Raw genomic sequence first — 21,247 nt, 5'->3', positions numbered from 1 at the left:
CACCTTGTGGTAAAAGATGTGAATTCACCAATTCAGCCATTGGGTATGTCATTGCATAGCATTCCAATTCAGAATTGCACCTCCACTTCGATTAAAGGAAATATAGTCCTGTTCCATCTATATAGACATGAAGTCACCCCAGCATCAGTCACACTGGCTTGTGGGCAGGATGTGGCTGCGTTCTCTGCATCTCTGTGCAGAGCTCCTTATGTGCAGCTGATGCACAGTCACTTGGAAGCTGTATCAGTCTGTACTCCTGACATGAGGGAGTGGGGTTTGTAAGCACACGCCAAACTTGTAATCATACACATATGATTTCATCGTTTCCTTTCCATATTCTGTATGTTTATTATTTCTATAATAAATTACAATGCTGGCTCATGTACTTTGTAAGTGAATCTATATTAAACAGGTGAATCATGCATATAAAAGAGCTTAGCAGATACAGATCTCCAAACAATTGAATTGGATGTTTAGACCCTGATGGAATGTGTGTAGTGAACAACTCAGAAGGGTGTTGAGGAAGTTAGGGGATTTAAACAAATCTTCCAAAGCCAGAGTTGAAGAAAACTTCTGGCAAAGGCAACAGTATTAGAGTGATTTTTATTGTATCACTATAAGTCCCTGTGGTTTAAAGGACATTTGAGCTCCACCCATGAATTTCATTCTCACTCCTGGAAAATTCCTACTTATTGTGAGATATATTTTCCAAGATAGAGGGCAGATATTTCTGTTAGCCATATTTTGGAACTGTAGCAATTTTCCTAAACAATAACCTGCCTGAGAAACTTTTGAGAAAACGCTAAGTTCTTTAAGAATTTCAAAAAATAGAGAACTATTTAGTCTGACTTCATTGTAATTAATTTATTTACATATTTGGTTCCAGTTCAAATGCTTCAAAATAAATAAAAAAAATAACGGATAAAGTGGGTTCTTTTTGTGAACTTTTACCCATGCTTCTGACATTTGAGTGGTGTGTAGATTTTAGAATTGTTAGTGGGCAGTTGGTACAATGTGTTCTTTCCCTTAAAGGTCCACTAATGCATCTTTTAAGGTCCCATTGACTCATCTGTAAGCTATTTATCTCTGTGACAGGCTTTGGAAGGCCAGCCAGTCAACACACTGGTTACAACTGTCTTTGCAAAGGATCTTGATGAAGGACTCAGCGCAGAACTTACATACTCCATCTCTTCAGGTAAATGTCAATATTTATAGAGGATTAAGGGCTTTTAAAATTCCCTGTCACTTATCCCCTCTGTCTCCTTTGAGGAAGAGACCTTCAACTTGATTATTCAGAACTCCCTAGACTACTTACAACCAAACTGCGAACAAAATTCCATTGCTGTCTGTGATAATCACTTCATGCTTAAGAACACAAATAGAATGTCGAAAGTCTCATGGAAAACAGTAGCTGTTTCCCTATGCCCTCAATAGAAACAATCCATTTGGCTTGTGAGAACATCAAGCACCAGCCAATGCTTGCTGAAGGGAAAGTGGAAGTTAATAGTCGAGAAGTGGTAATTAACCTGTGATGTGCTGGGGCACCCATGAATATCTATGAAGATTACTCACAGGATGAAAATAAGTCATGCCTGTCTCTCTCTGCCACAAGTCACACCTCTCACACAGGCACTCATGGTGACGCAATGGAATGGCTGGACTTTCAAGCTTTCTCTTAAAATGCTATCTCTTCCTTACGTGACATTGTGTTGGAGACCATTTTAAAAGGCATTTTTGTTCTTTATCTTGTTTGATGCAAACATGGGAAAACCAGAGACAGTCTTGTCTTTGCCTGAAGAAGATTTGATTCTCTTCATGGGAAACTCAAGAGGTATCAGAGCAGATCCTGAAATTAATATGTCTGTAAACTTCCAGAGATCACTGTGAACACATTGACCTTTTGGAGATGACACTCTTTCTTTCTTTTTTTTAATTCGATATATTCTTTATTTACATTTCCAATGATTTCCCCCTTCCTGGATTCCCCCTTCCGCAACAGTCCCATAAGCCCTCTTCCCTCCCCCTGGTCCCCAATCCTCCCGTTCCCACTTCCCTGTCCTAGTACTCCCCTACACTGCAGCATTGACCCTTTCCAGGACCAGGGTGCTCTCCTTCCTTCTCCTTGGGCACCATTTGATATGTGAATTGTTTCTTGGGCATTTCAAGCTTCTGGGCTAATATCTGCTTATCAGTGAGTGCATACAATATGTGTTCTTTTGTGATGGGGTTACCTCACTCAGGATAACATTCTCCAGTTCTACCCACTTGCCTAAGAATTTCATGAATTCATTGTTTTTAATAGCTGAGTAGTATTCCATAGTGTAAATATACCACATTTTCTGTATCCATTCCTCCATTGAGGGACATCTGGGTTCTTTCTAGCTTCTGGCTATTATAAATAGGGCTGCTATGAACATAGTGGAGCATGTGTCCTTATTACATGCTGGAGAATCCTCTGGGTATATGCCCAGGAGTGGTATAGTGGGTCCTCTGGTAGTATCATGCCCAGTTTTCTGAGGAACTGCCAGACTGATTTCCAGAGTGGTTGTAACAGCTTGCAGCCCCACCAGCAGTGGAGGAGTGTTCCTCTTTCTCCACATCCTCACCAGCACCTGCTGTCACCTGAGTTTTTGATCTTAGCCATTCTGACTGATGTCAGGTGAAATCTCAGGGTTGTTTTGATTTGCATTTCCCTGATGACTAATGATGTTGAACATTTCTTTAGGTGCTTCTCCACCATTTGATATTCCTCAGGTGAAAATTCTTTGTTTAGCTCTGAACCCCATTTTTATTAGGGTTACTTGGCTCTCTGGAATCTACCTTCTTGAATTAATTCTTTGTATATCTTGGATATTAGCCCTCTGTCAGATGTAGGGTTGGTAAAGGTCTTTTCCCAATTTGTTGGTTGTCGTTTTGTCCTTTTGTCAGTGTCCCTTGCCTTACAGAAACTTTGTAATTTTATGAGGTCCCATTTCAAAGGTCTCAGTCACTGTGGTAAAGTCACAGAATCAGCTCAGGCACAGGGTGGGTTTGCTGAAGAGCAAAAATGTGTGGGTTTCAAGGCAATTGCTTGCTCAGACTATTTCAAACAGTGGGTGGTGAGTGACCGATACTTGCACTGTTGTCTGGTTTCTTCAAGGGGATCTCTTTAACCCCTTTCATCAAGGTCTAGACATTCGAGTGGATGTAGGGGAAATTTTAGGAGAACATGCCTTATTTTTATGAAAAAATTGTAAAGCCTTAATACAAGACATGAAAGGTAAATGAAGGGAAGGACTGTTTGTGTACTATTCATGTTAGCCCCATGGCCAAAAGAAAAAGGCATTTAAATGTCTATTTAGTGGCTCAATGTATTCTCAGTTGAAATGTCTGCTAGTGTTTGGTAAAATATGACGTTTGTTATAAAATCAAAATAGAAGGGCTAAAAAAAAGAATTATCTAGACAGTGTCAAAAGGACAAATGGAAGATATGCCACCATAAGACTTTAATTCATGAAGTTTTGAAATGAGGACACCGTAGTACTGATGCACTAACAATAGACCAGTTGGCAAGATAATTCTTCTAAGTAGATTTGATATACAATATGTAGAAAGCAGATCAATGCATGATACAGACCTACTTTGTTACACACAGATGGAAAAATAAAATCACATATCTACTTTTTACTATACAAAAAATGTCATATTTAAATGTCAAAAATCTTAATTCTTAACAGAAGAAAATGTAAGAGGTTGATTATTTGATGTTAAGGGGAACATATGACTTTTAAACAAGCAAAAAAATTAAAGATGTAGATGAACACAATTACATTAAAATTCAGAAGTTCATGATATATGACATTGTTTTCATGGCATAAGTCTTAGATCATAGATTGGGAGAAAATAATTACAACCTTTGTGATGACACAGAATTGCACTTAGCTTTATTAAGATTTTCTAAAGATCAGAAAGAAAAGGAGAAGTGATTTGAAAGCCAGGCAAAAGATATTAACAAGCAATTTTTAGCTAGAACAGCATAGCTAGTTTAAAGTCTGTCTCCTGAGGGTAACTGAAGAACAGAGACACATGTTATAAACTTGCAAGGGTGCTTGTGCTAGGTCCTGGAAGGAGCACTTCTGTTTGCTGTCCTGGAGCAGCTCATGTGTGCACAGAAGAAGAAGGGGCAGAATGCTTCTTTCAGCTTTGTTTCACACACACACACACACACACACACACACACACACACACACACACACACACTTTGAGCAAGACATGGCCATGAAAATGATCTACCTACAGCTTCAAATGCATCAACCTAGACACATTGTGGCACTGATTTGAAGAAGTCGACTTAATTCAGGGACAAGAACTCCACTTTAGTAGTGCCCTAGGATCTGTCTCCATCCTTACTGGGGACTAGAACTTTGTGGATTGGCAGGATTAATATAGTTAAAATGGCCATCTTGCCAAAAGCAATCTACAGATTCAATGCAATCCCCATCAAAATCCCAACTCAGTTCTTCACAGAGTTAGAAAAAGCAATTCTCAAATTCATCTGGAATAACAAAAAATCCAGGATAGCTAAAACCATTCTCAACAACAAAAGAAATTCTGGGGGAATCAGTATCTCTGACTTCAAGCAATACTACAGAGCAATAGTGTTAAAAACTGCATGGTATTGGCACAGTGACAGACAAGTGGACCAATGGAATAGAATTGAAGACCCAGAAATGAATCCACACACCTATGGTCACTTGATCTTTGACAAAGGAGCCGAAAACATCCAGTGGAAAAAAGATAGACTTTTCAACAAATGGTACTGGTTCAATTGGAGGTCAGCATGCAGAAGAATGCGAATTGATCCATTCTTATCTCCATGTACTAAACTCCACTCCAAGTGGATCAAGGACCTCCACATAAAACCAGACACACTGAAACTAATAGAAAAGAAACTGGGGAAAACCCTTGAGGACATGGGCACAGGGGGAAAATTCCTAAACAGAATACCAATAGCTTATGCTCTAAGATCAAGAATTGACAAATGGAACCTCATAAAATTACAAAATTTCTGTAAGGGAAAGGACACTGTTAAAAGGTCAAAACCAACAATTGGGAAAGGATATTCACCAACCCTACATCTGATAGAGGGCTAATATCCAATATATACAAAGAACTCAAGAAGTTAGACCCCAGGGAACCAAATAACCCTATTAAAAAATGGGGTACAAATCTAGACAAAGAATTTTCACCTGAAGAAATTTGGATGGCCAAGAGGCACCTTAAGAAGTGCTCAACATCATTAGTCATTAGGGAAATGCAAATCAAAACAACCCTGAAACTAGGACTTTGTCAGTGGTTCTTTATTGGCTGCCTGGTAAGAAAACAAGTTCTCCTGTTACGCTCCCTGTTCCCCACAAGGAGGCGCCATGATTTCTTCATGTGTAAACATTGAAGATCTGGCACACTGGGGCACAATATCTTCCTATGGCCCTTGCTAAGGTTAGTTAGCTCCTTGAAATATTTGCATGACTTTTCTCTAATTTTGAGTGAAGTTGAATAGTTGAAGAACATAAATACCCATGAAAAGCAATAGATGTGGAAACACACATGCACAAACTCACCCTCCAAACAATTATACATGCACACATACATACATACATAGTCACAGAAGTTCACACTCACAGTCACACATTCACATATGCACACATATATACCCACATACATATATTTACATGCACTCTGTATGTATATGTATGTGTATGAAGCACATATATATATATATATATATATATATATACACTCATACTTACACAAACACAATCACACACACACACACACACACACACACACACACACACACACAAGAATGGGGGTTGCCTTCATCCTGGCATAAGATGTTTACCTGAAATCCAAAAAAAGCCATGTGTCACATGTTCATGGTCCGCTGAATAGAGAAGAGAGCACCATGCCAGTTAGGAAGGTGACTCCACAGGACAGAGATGGAAGTGAACACTGACTTGCCATTCAAAGGACACTGAAAATCACTCCATCTAAAAGCTGCCACTGATGTTCAGCATGCATTTCTGAGTGTCACGGATGCTGGCTTTAGGAGTACACTTGGCTCTTTTCTTTTACCTCTACCTGGGTGCCCGGACCTTGAGCTCAGCTTGAGCCTGTGCAATGAGTGCTTTGATCCGCTGGGCTCACTCACTGGTCCTCTGAGTGGTTATTTTTAAATTAGCTTCCAAGAGGACACTTGGAGCAAAGCAACTGAAGCACACGATGATGTGTATCATCCATTTTCACCTTATCTCATTACTAAATAAGGCCGACTATAATTAGAATATAATAATGTAGCAAGATAAAAAATATAATAGCAACGTGGATTTTTATCACCCACCAGAGCATTCCACAGGATCCCTGTGAGACAGAAATGAGCAGATGAAAATAGAAATCTCAACTCATGTGTTTCCTAGCTGCTGGCTTCACGCTCTACCTTCTTCATGGGCAGAAGTCCTTTTCTATTTACAGCCCTGAAGAGTAAGTGGACCAAGATGACTCAATGGCTGTGGAAACAAGAGAACGGCTTTGTGTGCTCTGGCTTTGTCTGAGGCCTTCCTGTTGTTTGAAATATTCAGATTTCATTGAAAATTATAGTCTATGATTTAACTAAGCACACTGAGGGAATGAACTTAAATTACTTGTATTTATGTGAACCTCTAATGTGTTTTGGCATGTATATTTATCTACTCACTATCTACTGTAAAGGCCTAGAAAGCACAAGTAACCCAGAAAGGGTAAGAACTCCCTCCCATACAGATTGTGATCTCTCAGAACTATTTTTCCACCAAAGAGAACCAGAAATGCATGGAGAAATGACATATTTAAGGTCTTAGACAGTAAATCCATAAGAAAAGGCCTTAGTACCCGGCACGCACGCACGCACGCATGCATGCATGCATGCATGCATACACACACACACACACACACACACACACACACACGTTAGTTGAAAAGAAATTTCCTTTTATTGAAATATTCTTGTTAATAAAAGAAGAGAAACCTGAGAGAAAAGAAGAGCTACCGACCCTGGAACACTTAAAGACCCCACAGAACTAAGCTTTGAGCCAGCAGGACCAACATCAAGGCTGAAGGGCAGCTGGAGATTTTACTCTGAAGGGAAATACACTATTCTGTGAAGCACTCTCACTGAAAATTCTACCCAAGTTGGATCAGCTCTCCAGATCTACCTCCTGATTGCACTTCAAGGAAATATAAGAATTTAAGAAGAGAAAGGAGTTAGGAAAGAATCAAGCTGCACACTGAAGATGTAACAACCAGATATAGGCTATTCCTGATCCAGGCTCAACAAATGAGTATCAAAGGCAAAATATGCATATAGGTGGCAGAAATCTGTAGACACTCTCACGGTGTAGCTCAAGGTGGTCTGGTAGGATATTTCCACTGCATCATAGGTACACTCCACCATGTCTAGCCACCTACTTTTTTTTATTTGTATATGTATAAGCCCCCCCCCAAATCATGTCTTGTCTGTTTTAGTGGCATATAAAACCTAAATTGGTATTGACTGTGGATTGACACATATGTGTATCAATCGGCACACTATAAAATGTTTGAATAGGGTAAACAGCACCTCAGACCCTCAGGGAATTAAAACACAATTAAAATTCGATAGCTCCTCAAACTCTCAAGAAATGTAAAGTAAATACATGTTCTGAAATATGAGTACACTAACTGAATCCATCCCATCTTCTGCTTTTTGGATTAATGTTGGTGTCTTCATTTGTGCGTTTAGATTATCCTGTTCACTTTAAGATTGGTGCAAACAATGGTGAAATAAGAACAACCTCGATCCTTTCGTACGACTACCGCCCTTCCTACAGGATGACAGTCAGCGCCAGTGACCACGGGCTGCCCCCACTTCAAGGACAGGCGATTATTAACATTCAGGTAATGTTATCAACGTAAGATGTAGAAGAACACTGAGAATGACATTTGACTTTTAACCAAGTGGGTAGCATGTCATCCTTCACTACATAGACATTTGTGTTGTTTTGGGTATGATGTACAAAAAGACGTTTTTCTTATTTCTGATTGCAATGAGGTGGTAAGGAGGAACTTGTATGTAAACAAATGGCTACTGGATAAATCACATGGGTTTTTGAAATTCCTTTAAAGGATATAACAATTCCTTGAGACCCATACTTCAAAGCGTCACATTAACCAAATCATAACAACAGCAACAGGAAAACCAAGTAATGTAATATCTTCGTCGCAGGAGGAAATTGCCTCTAACCAGTCAAATGTAAAGCTAGACTCTGTTAATCACATAATGCTAAGTAATTTTAACACAGTATAAATATAATATAAGCATATATGTATATAATAATAAAGAGTTTGCTTCCACAAGACTAATGTTTTCAAAATATGTCTTTCATAATTAAAGTGTTGGTTATGAGAAAAATTAATGTGGCCATACTTTTGGTTTTTTGTTTCAACAAAGACTCACAATTTCAGTGCCCAAAGGTCTCATGGTAGCTAGGTTGGTCTCTAGGATTTGGGATAATTTGGAGAATTAGCTGTCCAACATTCACATTGAAGAATTACCATGTCCATTCCAGAACGATGGCCCAGCCTCACAAAACTGTCATTCATGTTTCACAGCAAGCTAAAAGGTGTACTCTCTTATCTCCTATGTAGAGCAAATTTTATCTTTTGATACATGTCAGAATTCTAATAAAGGGTGTTTTCTCAACCATTAACACATATATAAAACACAAATGGAAATCAGCTTCCAACATAAAGTCATAATATATATTGATGTTTAAACTTACCTTTTAATAGTGATATTTGGAGCTAGTTTTAAATACTCCATATCAACATTCTTTTTGTTCTTATTTTAGGTGATACCACTCTCCAAAGGGAGGGTTTTTATGTCTCAGAATATCCGACATTTAGTTATCCCAGAAAACACGAAGCCTTCAAAAATCATGAGCCTGATGAAGTCACCCGATCCCCTTCCACAGGACCATAGTGGGAGGCTACACTTCAGTGTTGTTGCCGAGGACAAGGATGACCACTTTGAAATTGACAGCTGGACAGGAGATTTGTTCCTAACTAAGGAACTTGACTACGAGATGGCGTCCCATTATCTTATCAGGGTGATTTCTAAAGATCACAGCCAAAGCCCTGCCTGGCACAGCACAGCCTTCCTTAGCATTGATGTGGAAGACCAGAATGAACATTACCCATCCTTTCAGGATGAGTTCATTGTGATAAGCGTAGAGGAGGATGCCCCTGTAGGGACTCTAGTGTATGTCTTCAATGCCAAAGATGGCGATGGCAGTTTTCTGAACAGTAGAATACAATACTTTGCAGAATCCAGCCATGTTGGAACAAACCCATTTCTCATCCACCCCTCCTCTGGTGCATTGGTAACTGCATCTCCCCTGGATAGAGAAAATGTTCCAACTTTCATTTTAACTATAACTGCGTCGGATCAGGCCGTGAATGTGACAGATCGGCGATGGAGGTCACTGGTAGCAGAGGTGGTGATTTTGGATGTGAATGACCACAGCCCCACCTTTGTATCCCATCCCAGCACCTGTGTGAGAGAGGATGCTGAAGTGGGTTCTGTGGTGCACCGCATAAGTGCCCAGGATCCAGATGCAGAGATGAACGGAGAAGTAGCATACAGCATCCTCGCAGGAAATGATGACATGGTCTTCGTGCTAGACAGCGCGTCAGGTACAGTGCTCCGGATGCCTCTTCTATGTTATTTTGTTTCGTTAAACGTTTCCTTTGAGACAAGTTCTCCTATATCTCAAGATGAATTCACAGTCACAGTGTAGCTGAGGGTGACACTGAATTCCTGATCCCCCTGCCTCTGCTTCCTGAGTACTGGGATTGTAGGAGTATGCCACTATGCCCAACTTTGCTGAAAGAAAATTTAACACTCCTAACATTTTTATTTCCAGAATATATTATTCTTGACTGTGGACTCGGTGCTATACAATAGAGCTCTAAATTTCACACTTTTTACTTAATCTAATCCATTTTTCCTCATTTCCTCCTCTATGCATCCAGACAAACACCACTCCTCTTGATAATTCTATAAATCTGATTATTTTAGGTAGCACTGATAAATGGGATCATGCAGTGTTTGTCGTTGCATGACTAGCTTATTTCAGTCAGCACAATGTCTTCAAGGTCTGCCATCACACATGACAAAATTCATTCATGCTTTGTAAGGACCGTTGCTTGCCTGTATTGTATTTTCTGTCCCCACCCGTCTGCTGATAGACTTTTGGGTTGTTTGTAACTTTGACTATTGACATTGCCACTACTTCTCAAGACCATGATTTCAATTCTCTTGCATAAATAAATATCCAGAAGTGGTGTTGTTGGGATGTATGATACTTTAATTATAAGTAAAAGAATCTTAAAACTGCTGTAACTTCTCTGGAAAGATGGGGCTTATGATTCTTTAGAAAATATTTTTTTTGAGGAATTATCATACTGTTTTCCAATAGTGTGCAAGAGTTTTGATTTTTATGCATCCCTACCAATTCTTCTTGTTTATTGCTCTATAATAGTGCTACCCTGATAGTTGTTATGTGACAGACTCTTCCTAGAGAGATGTAACACACACACACACACACACACACACACACACACACACACACACACACACGCACATGCTCACACTCACACTCACACTCACATACTCACACTCATACACACACCATACACATGCATGCACACACACATGCAATATGCTTACACTCATCACACACACCAAACTTACACACACACACATACACACACACACACACACACACACAGAGGGGGGAGAGGGAGAGGAGAGGGAGAGGGTGAGGGAGAAGAGGGAGAGGAGGGAGAGGAGGGAGAGGGAAAGGGAGAGGGAGAGGGAGAGGGAGAGAGGGAGAGGGAGGAGGGAGGGGGAGAGGGACACAGGGGGAGGGGGAAGGGGAGGGAGGGGGAAGAGGAGGGAGAGGAAGGGGAGGGGGAGGGAGGGAAGGGGGAAGGAGAAGAGGAGGGAGGGAAGGGGAGGGGAGGGAGGGAAGGGGGAAGGGAAAGAGGAGGGAGGGAAGGGGAGGGGAGGGAGGGAAGGGGGAAGGGGAAGAGGAGGGAGGGAAGGGGAAGGGGAGGGGGAGGGGAGAGGGACACAGGGGGAGGGGGAAGGGGAGGGAGGGGGAAGAGGAGGGAGAGGAAGGGGAGGGGGAGGGAGGGAAGGGGGAAGAAGAAGAGGAGGGAGGGAAGGGAAAGGGGAGGGGGAGGGGGAAGGAGAGAAAGAGAGAGAGAGCACGCACAGACATTGTATTTGAAGAACTATACTTGAACTGTTTGCTGATATTAAATGCTTTGTAGCTAGCTTGTATCTTTTGGGCCTTTCTGGCTGAAGGCTCAGTAATCACAACTGTGAGTCTGTGAGGTAGAGAATGCTACTAGAAATAATGCAAAGTGGAGCATACCAAACCAAGAACATCATGCAAGGGCTTTGGTGTGCAAGTGCGCCCTTGAGTTGTGTAAGCCGACCTTGATCAGCACTGTAAATGACAGAAATGACAGGTTTTAATGGCTGATTCTCTTGCTCATCAGGGACATTGTTTTTCACATCAGTTGCAGCGTTTTGATTTTTGCTTTAATTTTTACTCAAGTACAAATGCCACTCACTGCCAGTTCAGAGGTCTCGCGGTCACTGTGTTGTCAGGTGCCACCCACTATGCTCATTTTAAAATGTGACACGAGAAAAGAATATACAAAAAACCTCAATCCTGTGAATTTGGAAATGGAACTTTTCTTTATCTGATTTTTCAGGTCCTTTAAGAAACTTATGGATTACAATATAATTGTCTGTAAAATAGTGATTTCAACACGTATCTAAGGCGGGGGGGGGGGGGGGTCTCAGATGTAAACTATTTGGCCAGCTGTGAAGAACATTATTTGGAATGAGAGTCAATATGTCAGGTTTGGAAGTTGTGAGCATAGTTGACTCTAGTCTGCTGGGAAATTTTATCAGAACATTTCTCAAATCCTGACATGTGGTTCCCTTCTGAGACTCACATGAACACCACCTAAGTGCCCAGCTGACAAGAGATTCTCCAGACACAGGCTGATGGTTTCTGCAAGTGCTCCTCAGAGCTGATTTAATGGTACTTTACATGCTTTCCAAGATGCCCAAGGAAGGTCTGTTTCAGCCTGTTAAAAAGAAATAATAAACTTGAATTGTGTCTTAATAATGCCGGCCTCATGAATCTTGAGCAATTACAATGGCTATTTCTTTTGAGGTATTTTGCAAAGACATAAAATGATAATTGAAGAATGTATCCATATGAGATGGGAGTTTTTTTCTCTTTCAAGACTCATGTTTCTAATAAAAATAAATGGCAGAGTGATTTTTTTCTATCTCCTTGGTGTATATAATGATGAGTAATTATTAAACAACTATTTTAAAAATCTGACTCAATATTTAATTAATTGAAGAAAACATTAAGGAGGCAGTCATCCATCCTAAAAAGAAATATGCAACAGTTATTATTTTATAATTGGCTGTCTGTGTAAAACACTGCACATACACAGAGTTATGTGGCTCAATACAGTAGGATAGAAAGGTGGCTGTTGTGAAGTTTATTGTCTGTGTTGCAAAACATTGTGTTTACCCTTTATTGTTAATAAAGCAAGTGTCAGGTAACAAGAATCAGTATAAGGATGGCACCTCTTTAACAGAAATTAAATGTCTGAACAGTGGAGTGATATGCACATTTTTATAACCTGGTTACTTCTAAGTATGCCATGCATCACAGACTGTAGGTTATTAGTATCATTGATACCTGTGAAGGTGAGGAAATGTTGTATAGACTAATGACTTTGTTGTAGACCTCAGTAGATAATTGTATAGGATAGACTTTTAAATTTGTCATCTGTCTTTACAACTTCAATTGGCTTTCTGACTAAGAACATTAACTTTCTGTTGTAGATAATATACGGATATAAAGTTGGCTCAATACATTTCATTCCCTCTTTTATGATTCATTCACTAGCAAAGAAAAGTGAGTTTTCAATCGAGTAATGCGACATAAGCTGTGGTAGAGTAAGCAGCCTTAAGACAAACAACACCCACAGCCCGCCATGTCTTCTCTTTCAAAGCAGGCTTGCTGAGGACAGCTTGTCCTTTGGATTACGAAGCAAAAACTCAGCATATCCTGACCCTCATGGCCCATGATGGTGGCACGCCAGCACGTTCATCTTCCCAGACTCTGACAGTCACTGTCCTTGATGTAAATGACGAGACACCAGTATTTAAGCAACTTCTGTATGAAACTTCGGTTAAAGAAAACCAAAGTCCAGGGGCGTTTGTTACAAGAGTGGAAGCTGAAGACACTGACTCAGGTAATGTGGAGACTGGGTAGTCGATGCTACACAAACGCGTGCGAGTTATCAGTTAGGATAAAAGTAGACTCGAGAGAGAGCAGCCTGTGAAAGACATAGATAACACAGTAGGGAAATGCTTGCCGGGGAGTCCAACAACCTGTGTTGGATTTCTGGAACCCATGATGGAAGAAGATAAATGATCCTGGGGTGTTCTTTTCAGACTTCCACATGTGTGCTACACACCACACACACACACACACTAATAGTAAGCAAATTAAGAAAAATAATAGTTAAGGGCAAATGGAGTTACTACTTACCTCAAATACCAAGTATTTTCAGCAACATACCTGAAATGAAAAGCTATAGATGATGCTGGTGTTTGCCTAGCATATGTTTGTATTAATCTTTATTATTATTTGGAGTGGCACATGCCTAATTAACACATACTTCATTGATTCACTGATGCAGCAAACAGAGGTGCCCATGGGGTCACATTTATCTCAGCACACCAGATGCACTGAGCATGTGAAGTCTAGTGCTTCTTCATCTCATCACTGTGGGACAGGCTCGCTCCAAGAGCTATGGGGCTGATGTCACACAGCCTAGGTTTGAATCCTAGAATTATCTCTTTCTTATCCTGTGCAACTTGGAAGAAGTTACTAACTCTGTTCTTCTTGTCTATAAAATGGAGACAAGAAGTGCTTAGTGTGCCTTCCTGTTATAAGTATGAAGGTGTTACTATGTGAAAAGAAAGATTGTGTGAATATCTGGCACAGTAAATAGCAATGTTAACTCCAGTTTTTACCCTTATAATGAGCACAGAATAGAGACACACAAATCTAAAATGAACAGTTACTGTGTCTGGGAATCCATTGTCTCCAACTTGTTACTGAACATCACTGAGACTCTTTGGATGTCTAAGGCACAGTAGATTTAATGATATTCTGTTTTTGTTTTAAGCTAAATAGTGATAATATTGACATATCAGTGTTTCAGCTTTTGCTATTAACAGCATTTTCTGAGTTTTCCCATCAGAATTAGTGCAAACCATTCAATTAGCCAGTCTTTAAAACTTAGATATGTTAAGATTTGCACTTACATTTCCACAACACGGAGAGTGCTCTTGGTGGTGTTTCTCCCCTAAATGTTGATCAGAAGAGTAAATGATAGATTTCTTTAGCTTTCAAACTAAGTTCTATATTGCTCAGCTGCTCTGGTCCCTTGGGAAACACCACTGTGCAACAATAAGCCTTTGATGTGAATTTGTCTAACATGCTCAGGGACTCTTTTCAAGGGCGTGAGTTATTTTCCCTCTTTGACCAGAGAGGGGCAGTGTGATCAAAGACTTTTCCTTCTGTACTCAGACAGATCAGAGCATGCCCACAGCTGCTCTCAGTCCCTGCTTAGAAGTTAGCACTTCTCCAGCCCTGTTTGCTTTTGGGTGATAGGAACAATGGGGAACACATGCAAGCCGCGCCTTTCACAGTGGTCCTAGTTCAGCAATGTTCTGGTCCGCGGTTCCCTGCTGTAACCATGAGCAACAGCCTCCGCAGGACTGCATAAGCTGAACCCACCGCCTAGGAGCAGCAGACCAGCCCGTAGTTTTTTCCCCCTTGGCCACACTTCGTTAATTTTATTTTCTGTATGGGATTCTACTGAAGACATTTCCTTTTCTTTTGTTTGAAAAGAGGAAAATCTCTTACCCCCTCTCTGAATTTATTAACAAGACTTCCATAACCAAATCCTTCCAATTTTCTTTTTCTTTCTTTCTTTCTTTCTTTCTTTCTTTCTTTTTTTCTTTCTTTCTTTCTTTCTTTCTTTCTTTCTTTTCTTCCTTCCTTCCTTCCTTTCTTTTCTTTTTTCTTTTTTTGCTGCGAAGTTAGTTACTTTCTTTTGTGACCTATTGATTATATTTGAGTTGAAACCTTATCATTATAGACATCAAAACTACAACTGAAAATTTAGATGCACAGCTATTATTTTTGTGGCTTTTCATTTCTGGATGTCTGAACTTAACATCCTCCCAAACTTCATCTAAGCTGACATGTCTTGGAGATGGGTTTGGATTACTGAAAAACTTTGTTTTGTTTTTTCTTAACAAATTGATGAAAATTTAAAAAAAATTTTTTTTGAGGATTTCACACAAGTACTATATCTACTATATTTTTGATGAAGCCAGAACTGTTAAGCTGTTAAGCAGGTGTTTTTGTAAATACATATGAGTGTGTGTGTGTGTGTGTGTGTTTGTGTGTGTGTGTGTGTGTGTGTGCATGTTTATTTGAATACATTTCTTCTGGATCTTTTTGTGTTTTCTTTTCCTTTCCTTTTCTTTTTCTTCATTTTGCATTTAGTGGGTTAAAAGAATGAAACAGGATTATGCATGAGAATTAAATGACGTACTCGAGATTTTAACATAACTGGCATCGGGTTGGAATTTATGAATGGTTTACTTTATAGTATGTATTAAAGAAATACTATAGTGTTACTTAATACCAGAGAGCTGAGCATATGTGTTCTGGCATTCTAGAATGCAGATTTTTTGAAACGTAAGCACTCAGTGCTGTTTGGCATTCAAAGTCCAAAGGGATTTGAATGTTTATATTGTGTGACTCACTCTAAATCTAGGAGGATTTTTTTTTCTTGTATTAAAAGGGAAAAAAACCCAACTACTAGTTTTAACTGAGGTATTAAAATGTCCCCAGCATTTCGTCCCCCAACAAGAGCCCCATTGTTAGTGTGCAAAGATGACTGTGGCTGCCCTGGGTCCCCCGAGGAAGAGGCTCCTCACTCACAGGGCAGATGGCTCTGGGGTTGTGGTATTTGCTCAGTAGTGGTGAAACATAACACTCTGGTAAAAAACAGTGCATTGGTCAGTAAGTTGGGAGTTTCTATTCCATGAAAATGTCCTCTGTACCCAGTGCCATCCTGAATAAACTACATATGGTCTCCAGACAGGACTTTCTCTTTGTGTGAGGTACTTCAGTACCCTGACAGGAATTTCTCTGTGTGTGAGGTACAGCTGTGTCCTTCAAACCCACTCTCAGAATCAGGGAAAAGCACAAACACCACTATTCATAATATGCATCTAACATCAGATGTGTAAAATGTAGGAGAAAACATGTTTTAGAATGAAGGGAAGACGTTAAAGAGGAATCCCTCAGCTCTCAGACTTTGGAGTACACCATGGTTCTCCTCATAAGAGCTATTGTGTACACTTTCCAAGAGAGGTCATACATGTGCCCATTAAATCAAAGGACAAAGAGGCTAAATTATTATTATTATTATTGTTGCTGTTGTGGTTGTTGTTGTTATCTGGGCATGAAACCAGAGGTTGGAACATCTTAGGCAAGTACTCTATCATGATGTTCATCCCCATCCCTAGATACTAAAATATCTGAATAGATGGCAGTTTGTAATAACTTCTCTCAAAGCAGACAGAGAGCTGGCTATTAAGCTTTTAATGTCAACTTCTTTTTTGTTGTTGTTTTGACTTTTTATGAGATATTTTCTTTATTTACATTTCAAATGTCATCCCCTTTCCTGGTTATGCCCCCAACCCCCCCATCCCACTTCCCCTCCCCATGCACACCAGTGGAGTACTATTCAGCCATTAGAAACAATGGATTCATGAACTTCTTAGACAGATGGATGGAGCTGGAGAACGTAATGTCAACTTCTTGATCATGGTATTTCTCCTGCTGGGCAAGCACACTGTCACTTTCTGGCCATCGACTGATGCAAGTATCCACCAGTTGCTCATGTGAACTCTGCTGTGTTTGCTCATCAGTCTGATCTCTGAATCTTTACCAACAGCTCCCTTGCTGGTTTTAGGTTCAGCCCAGCCCAGAGGTGCATTAGAAACCTATAGGTTTCTGGCACCATCCAGTCTAATTCATTTTCTTCCTGATTCCAGAAACTTTCATTTTTGAGCATGTTCTAACAGAGGCATTTAGAGGGGAGTTGGGCCATTGGGAATGTAAAATCTTGAACTTCACACTCTGAGGCTGTTGCTAGAGGAACCACCGTAACATGCTAAGTGTAGGTGTAATCTACTTGTGCTAACCTCTTACTAATGTCCTGTTGGCCTTTCGTTGGTATTTGGTTGACCCATACTATGTAGATTTTCTCTATAGAAAATAGAGACCCATACTATGTAGATTTTCTCTATAGATTCCAACTATAAATGTACTTAGAGAAAGGGGGAAATGAATAAGTACCAACCATTATCTCACTCATGCTGAGACAATCTTTGTTAAAACTTTGGTCTAAACTCTGATTTCGTTGTATTTGTTGACTATTTCCGTTCTACACTAAAGACTTGGATGTAGTATATTTTGCTTTCTTTTAGACCAGATTCTTATGGTAGCCAGAGATACGATGTAGGCATTCAATAGCAAAGCTCATGAGTCATAAATGGCTTCAGGTTGTCTTTGAAATATATTTGTTTATTTATTTATTTATTTATTTATTCATTCCCCCACAACAATAAGTGAAGCATGTCCTCTTTTGGATTTAGCAATGTCTGAGGGTGTGGGCATTGTATCCTAGTTGGAAAACAAAATAATATGTATTATTCCTAGTAGACAGGAAACACAATCCAGTGTTATATTCTGCTTTAAGACATAGGTCTTTCTCATGTAGTTTAGATTGGTTTTATATATATTCCCCAGGTTTGTATCAATATGAATTCTTTTTTATCAATTTATAACCTTGGTTTCCGTTTTGTTGCCCGCCACACTGCAGACTCTGGCTGTGGGTGTTAGTGGACTTCTGCATCCCATTGTCTCTATTGTGTATCCACTGTTTGATGCAGAGACACAGTATGTTCAAGAACATTTATCTTGATGCTCTCACAGTAGATTGGCAATCTTCTATAAACCAAGCTGCCAAGTTTAAAACTTCAACTTGTAATTTGCTTTCTGTCACTTATACTGACTTTTGGTTCCCTAACCACTTTGAGTCTTTTAATGATCACTTCTTCATAGTCCAACCCAAGCGTTTGGTTATCTGTTCTATCACAAAAGTGATGATTTACTGGTATTCTCTCTCTCTCTCTCTCTCTCTCTCTCTCTCTCTCTCTCTCTCTCTTTCTCTCTCTCTCTCTCTCCTGTAACAAGACACCAGCACTCTATTCAAGGACAAAGAGGCCAGATCCCATGCTATGCAGGCCCTTCTCCTTTTGACAAATGTTCTTGCCAGTTATGTTCAGCCAAGAAGATTAGATGGTACAATAATGTTGCTGGACAGCTGAGTGATCCAGGAGACAGTGTGAAGGTTGGGGCGAGAAGTGAGAGTTGAGTCTGGAACAACTGCTACTTAGATTCATAATGAGAAGGTTTGAAACTCAGAAGACCGACTGTAAGAGGAGGGACCTTGCAGAATCTGGAGTTAATGGGACAGAGTTCTGCAGAATCTGAAATGTTAAATGGACACTGCTGATACAATATGCCACTAGAAAGAAGAAAGTCCAATTTGTCCCCTTTAAAATACTCATTAATTTGTTTTATTTTGTTGTGGCTGTTTGGCCTGGTTGTATGTATATTCGTGATGTGTGTAAAATGCCCACCAAGGCCAGAAGAGGGCATGTGGTTGAACTGAAGATACAAATGGTTGTGAGTGACTGTATAGATTCTGGGAACCGAACCTAGGTCTACTATAAGAACAGCATGTGCTCTTAACTGCTGAATCATGCCCTAGCCCTTTCTCCTTTGGACTTTCAGTCTCCTTCCAGTGTCCCTTTGTGACAAGTCTTTGAAGGTAAGAAGTTGCTGGGTAAAGGAGAGCTGTAGTCTCAGACTCCATTGTCATAGGCCAGAGCTTGCCAACATAGGTTTAGATTTGAGACCCAGTAGTTTAAGCACTGTCTTATAAAACAGTGAAGGAAGAACCAATAGGAAATGGAAACTCCAGAGGCTGCAAGGAAAATGAAACTTAGTATGTTCAGAGAGCAGAAAGAAAGTAAGGAGGGCAGGAACATAGCAAGGGTGTGAGTCGTGAGAAGAGTGGAGGAATAAGCAGGGTTCACGTCACGAGAGACTTTGTGGATGCTGGTGAAGTGTGTGGATTTCATTCTGAACGCACCTATGTTCTTTCTTCTTACTGGGTAACTCCTGTTCATCTTCATGGTTCTACAGAAGGCTTAGCCAGTCATATCATATCATATCATGAAGACTTGTACTTGCAAGCTTACTTGTCTGTCCTGAGTGCTGTACTATAAGCCTTGTGGGGAGACAGACTTTGTGGTCCTCACAGCACTACATTTTAATCACCTGCTCTTTCCCTTAGAATGCTGCATGCTCAACTGAACGAAACAATGAACGTATTATTTATTCTCCGAATCTACTTCCTCCTGGAGTCTGTCCCATCACTCTTTATAACTCAGATTTATTGTATATCACACACAAAAGGGCTCTACAGACCAAGATAGTTAACAATATTTATTCCAGGTCTATAAATAAATGTGCATGGATAATTGAGCACAAGGCGGGGGGGTGGGTGGGTGGGGGGGTGGGGGAGGGGAGAGGCGAAATGAGAGGGGAGAGGAAGAGAGGACTGAATGAATGAAGGAAAGATAGGAGGAAGGAAGGGAGGGCAAGAAGAAGAAAAGAAGGAAAGAGTTAACTAAACAAATAATTGAAGCTCAATACAGATACTGATGTCACCTGGAGTCAGTGATTAGGAACAATTAGATGAACGTGTATTCAGCTCTACCTCCAGCCATTAGAGTAAGACGCTAATTAAACTATATCCAGAATAAGCCATTTTTATCTCACTCTGGAAACCAGGAGAAAAATATGACATACAGAAACAACAAGGGATTTTATCTCAGTCATAGTGTGTCTGACTAACATGCGTGAGACCCTAAATTCCACACCGAACACCAAAACAAAAAAAAAATACACAGATAATTTATTTTTATTTTTACTCCTCTTCCTATGTGTTTTTCTTCTCTTGTTCCTTTATATCTTTTTTAGATATCAGCTAGGAATTGATAATATCATGGAGAAGCTAAAATAGATAAGAACTAAGGATAGCCACTAGGTTTTATAATCAGAAAAGCATTGCTCACAGTAGAAAGAATAGCTGGGGGTGACAGTGGTTTGAAGTTGGCTTCAGAGAGTGGACAATATCCTTAAGGGAAATTTGGCAATATTGAGAAGGACTTAATTCTTATAGCTTAAGTAGATAGAAAAAAATATAGAAGGAAGACTAGAAAATTCAAGAAAATTCCAAGCCAGAACAATTGGAGAATTACTTCTGCCATTAGGATGGTCAGGAAGAGGTTGAGTTGAACATAGTTTTGGATGATGGAGAAAACTCAATAGTTTTCTTTTTTCCTTTCTGAGAAACACAAAGGAGCCTGGGGGTGGGGGTTAGACAATGTGTTTGGTGGGAGGCATTACAGAAGAGCTCTGAGGACAGTCATAGATGATGGTGCCACTTCTGTGGCCTCAGCCTGAGCCGTTGGGACCTTCTCTTTATCTCAGCATCTGTGAGTAGCAAAAGGAGAGCAGAGAAAAGCCCTGTTGGGAATCTTCAACCAAGAGTCACAAGACATGGGGAAGAGGCAAGTTTGATGGCGTGATACTCAGAGGGAAGAAAGCCACTGGGGAGGGGGTGCTTTCAAGGAAGAGGTCATGGGGCTGCAGGTATTGAGGTCTGACATCAGATAGTGCCATGCACACACAGAAGCAACTGGGCACACACACACATCTTTTTATCTGTGTCATGGGGAAGATTGCACTAAGTATCCGCAGACAGAAGCTTCCAACTTGCTTAGTAAGGTAATGGGATTAGACTAAGCGGTCCCTATTTCTCTTCTATTTTCTTATTCTTTTGTTTGTCCTGGACA

At 40.2% G+C, this 21,247-nt stretch overlaps 1 protein-coding gene across 1 annotated transcript in view; it reads left to right on the top strand.

The window, feature by feature from the left end:
* Dchs2 (dachsous cadherin-related 2) overlaps positions 1-21,247 on the top strand; it is a 222,381-nt gene that overhangs the window by 149,252 nt on the left and 51,882 nt on the right. Inside the window, exons 7-10 of the mRNA XM_052180297.1 lie at positions 1,096-1,195; positions 7,796-7,950; positions 8,904-9,747; positions 13,174-13,413. Of these exons, the coding sequence (XP_052036257.1) occupies positions 1,096-1,195; positions 7,796-7,950; positions 8,904-9,747; positions 13,174-13,413 (1,339 nt within the window). The remainder of the gene's footprint in view (positions 1-1,095; positions 1,196-7,795; positions 7,951-8,903; positions 9,748-13,173; positions 13,414-21,247) is intronic.

The sequence above is a fragment of the Apodemus sylvaticus genome, chromosome 4 (assembly GCF_947179515.1).
Source record: "Apodemus sylvaticus chromosome 4, mApoSyl1.1, whole genome shotgun sequence".
In the NCBI taxonomy this organism is placed as follows: Eukaryota; Metazoa; Chordata; class Mammalia; order Rodentia; family Muridae; genus Apodemus; species Apodemus sylvaticus.
This window is presented reverse-complemented; position numbering and strand designations above follow the sequence as displayed.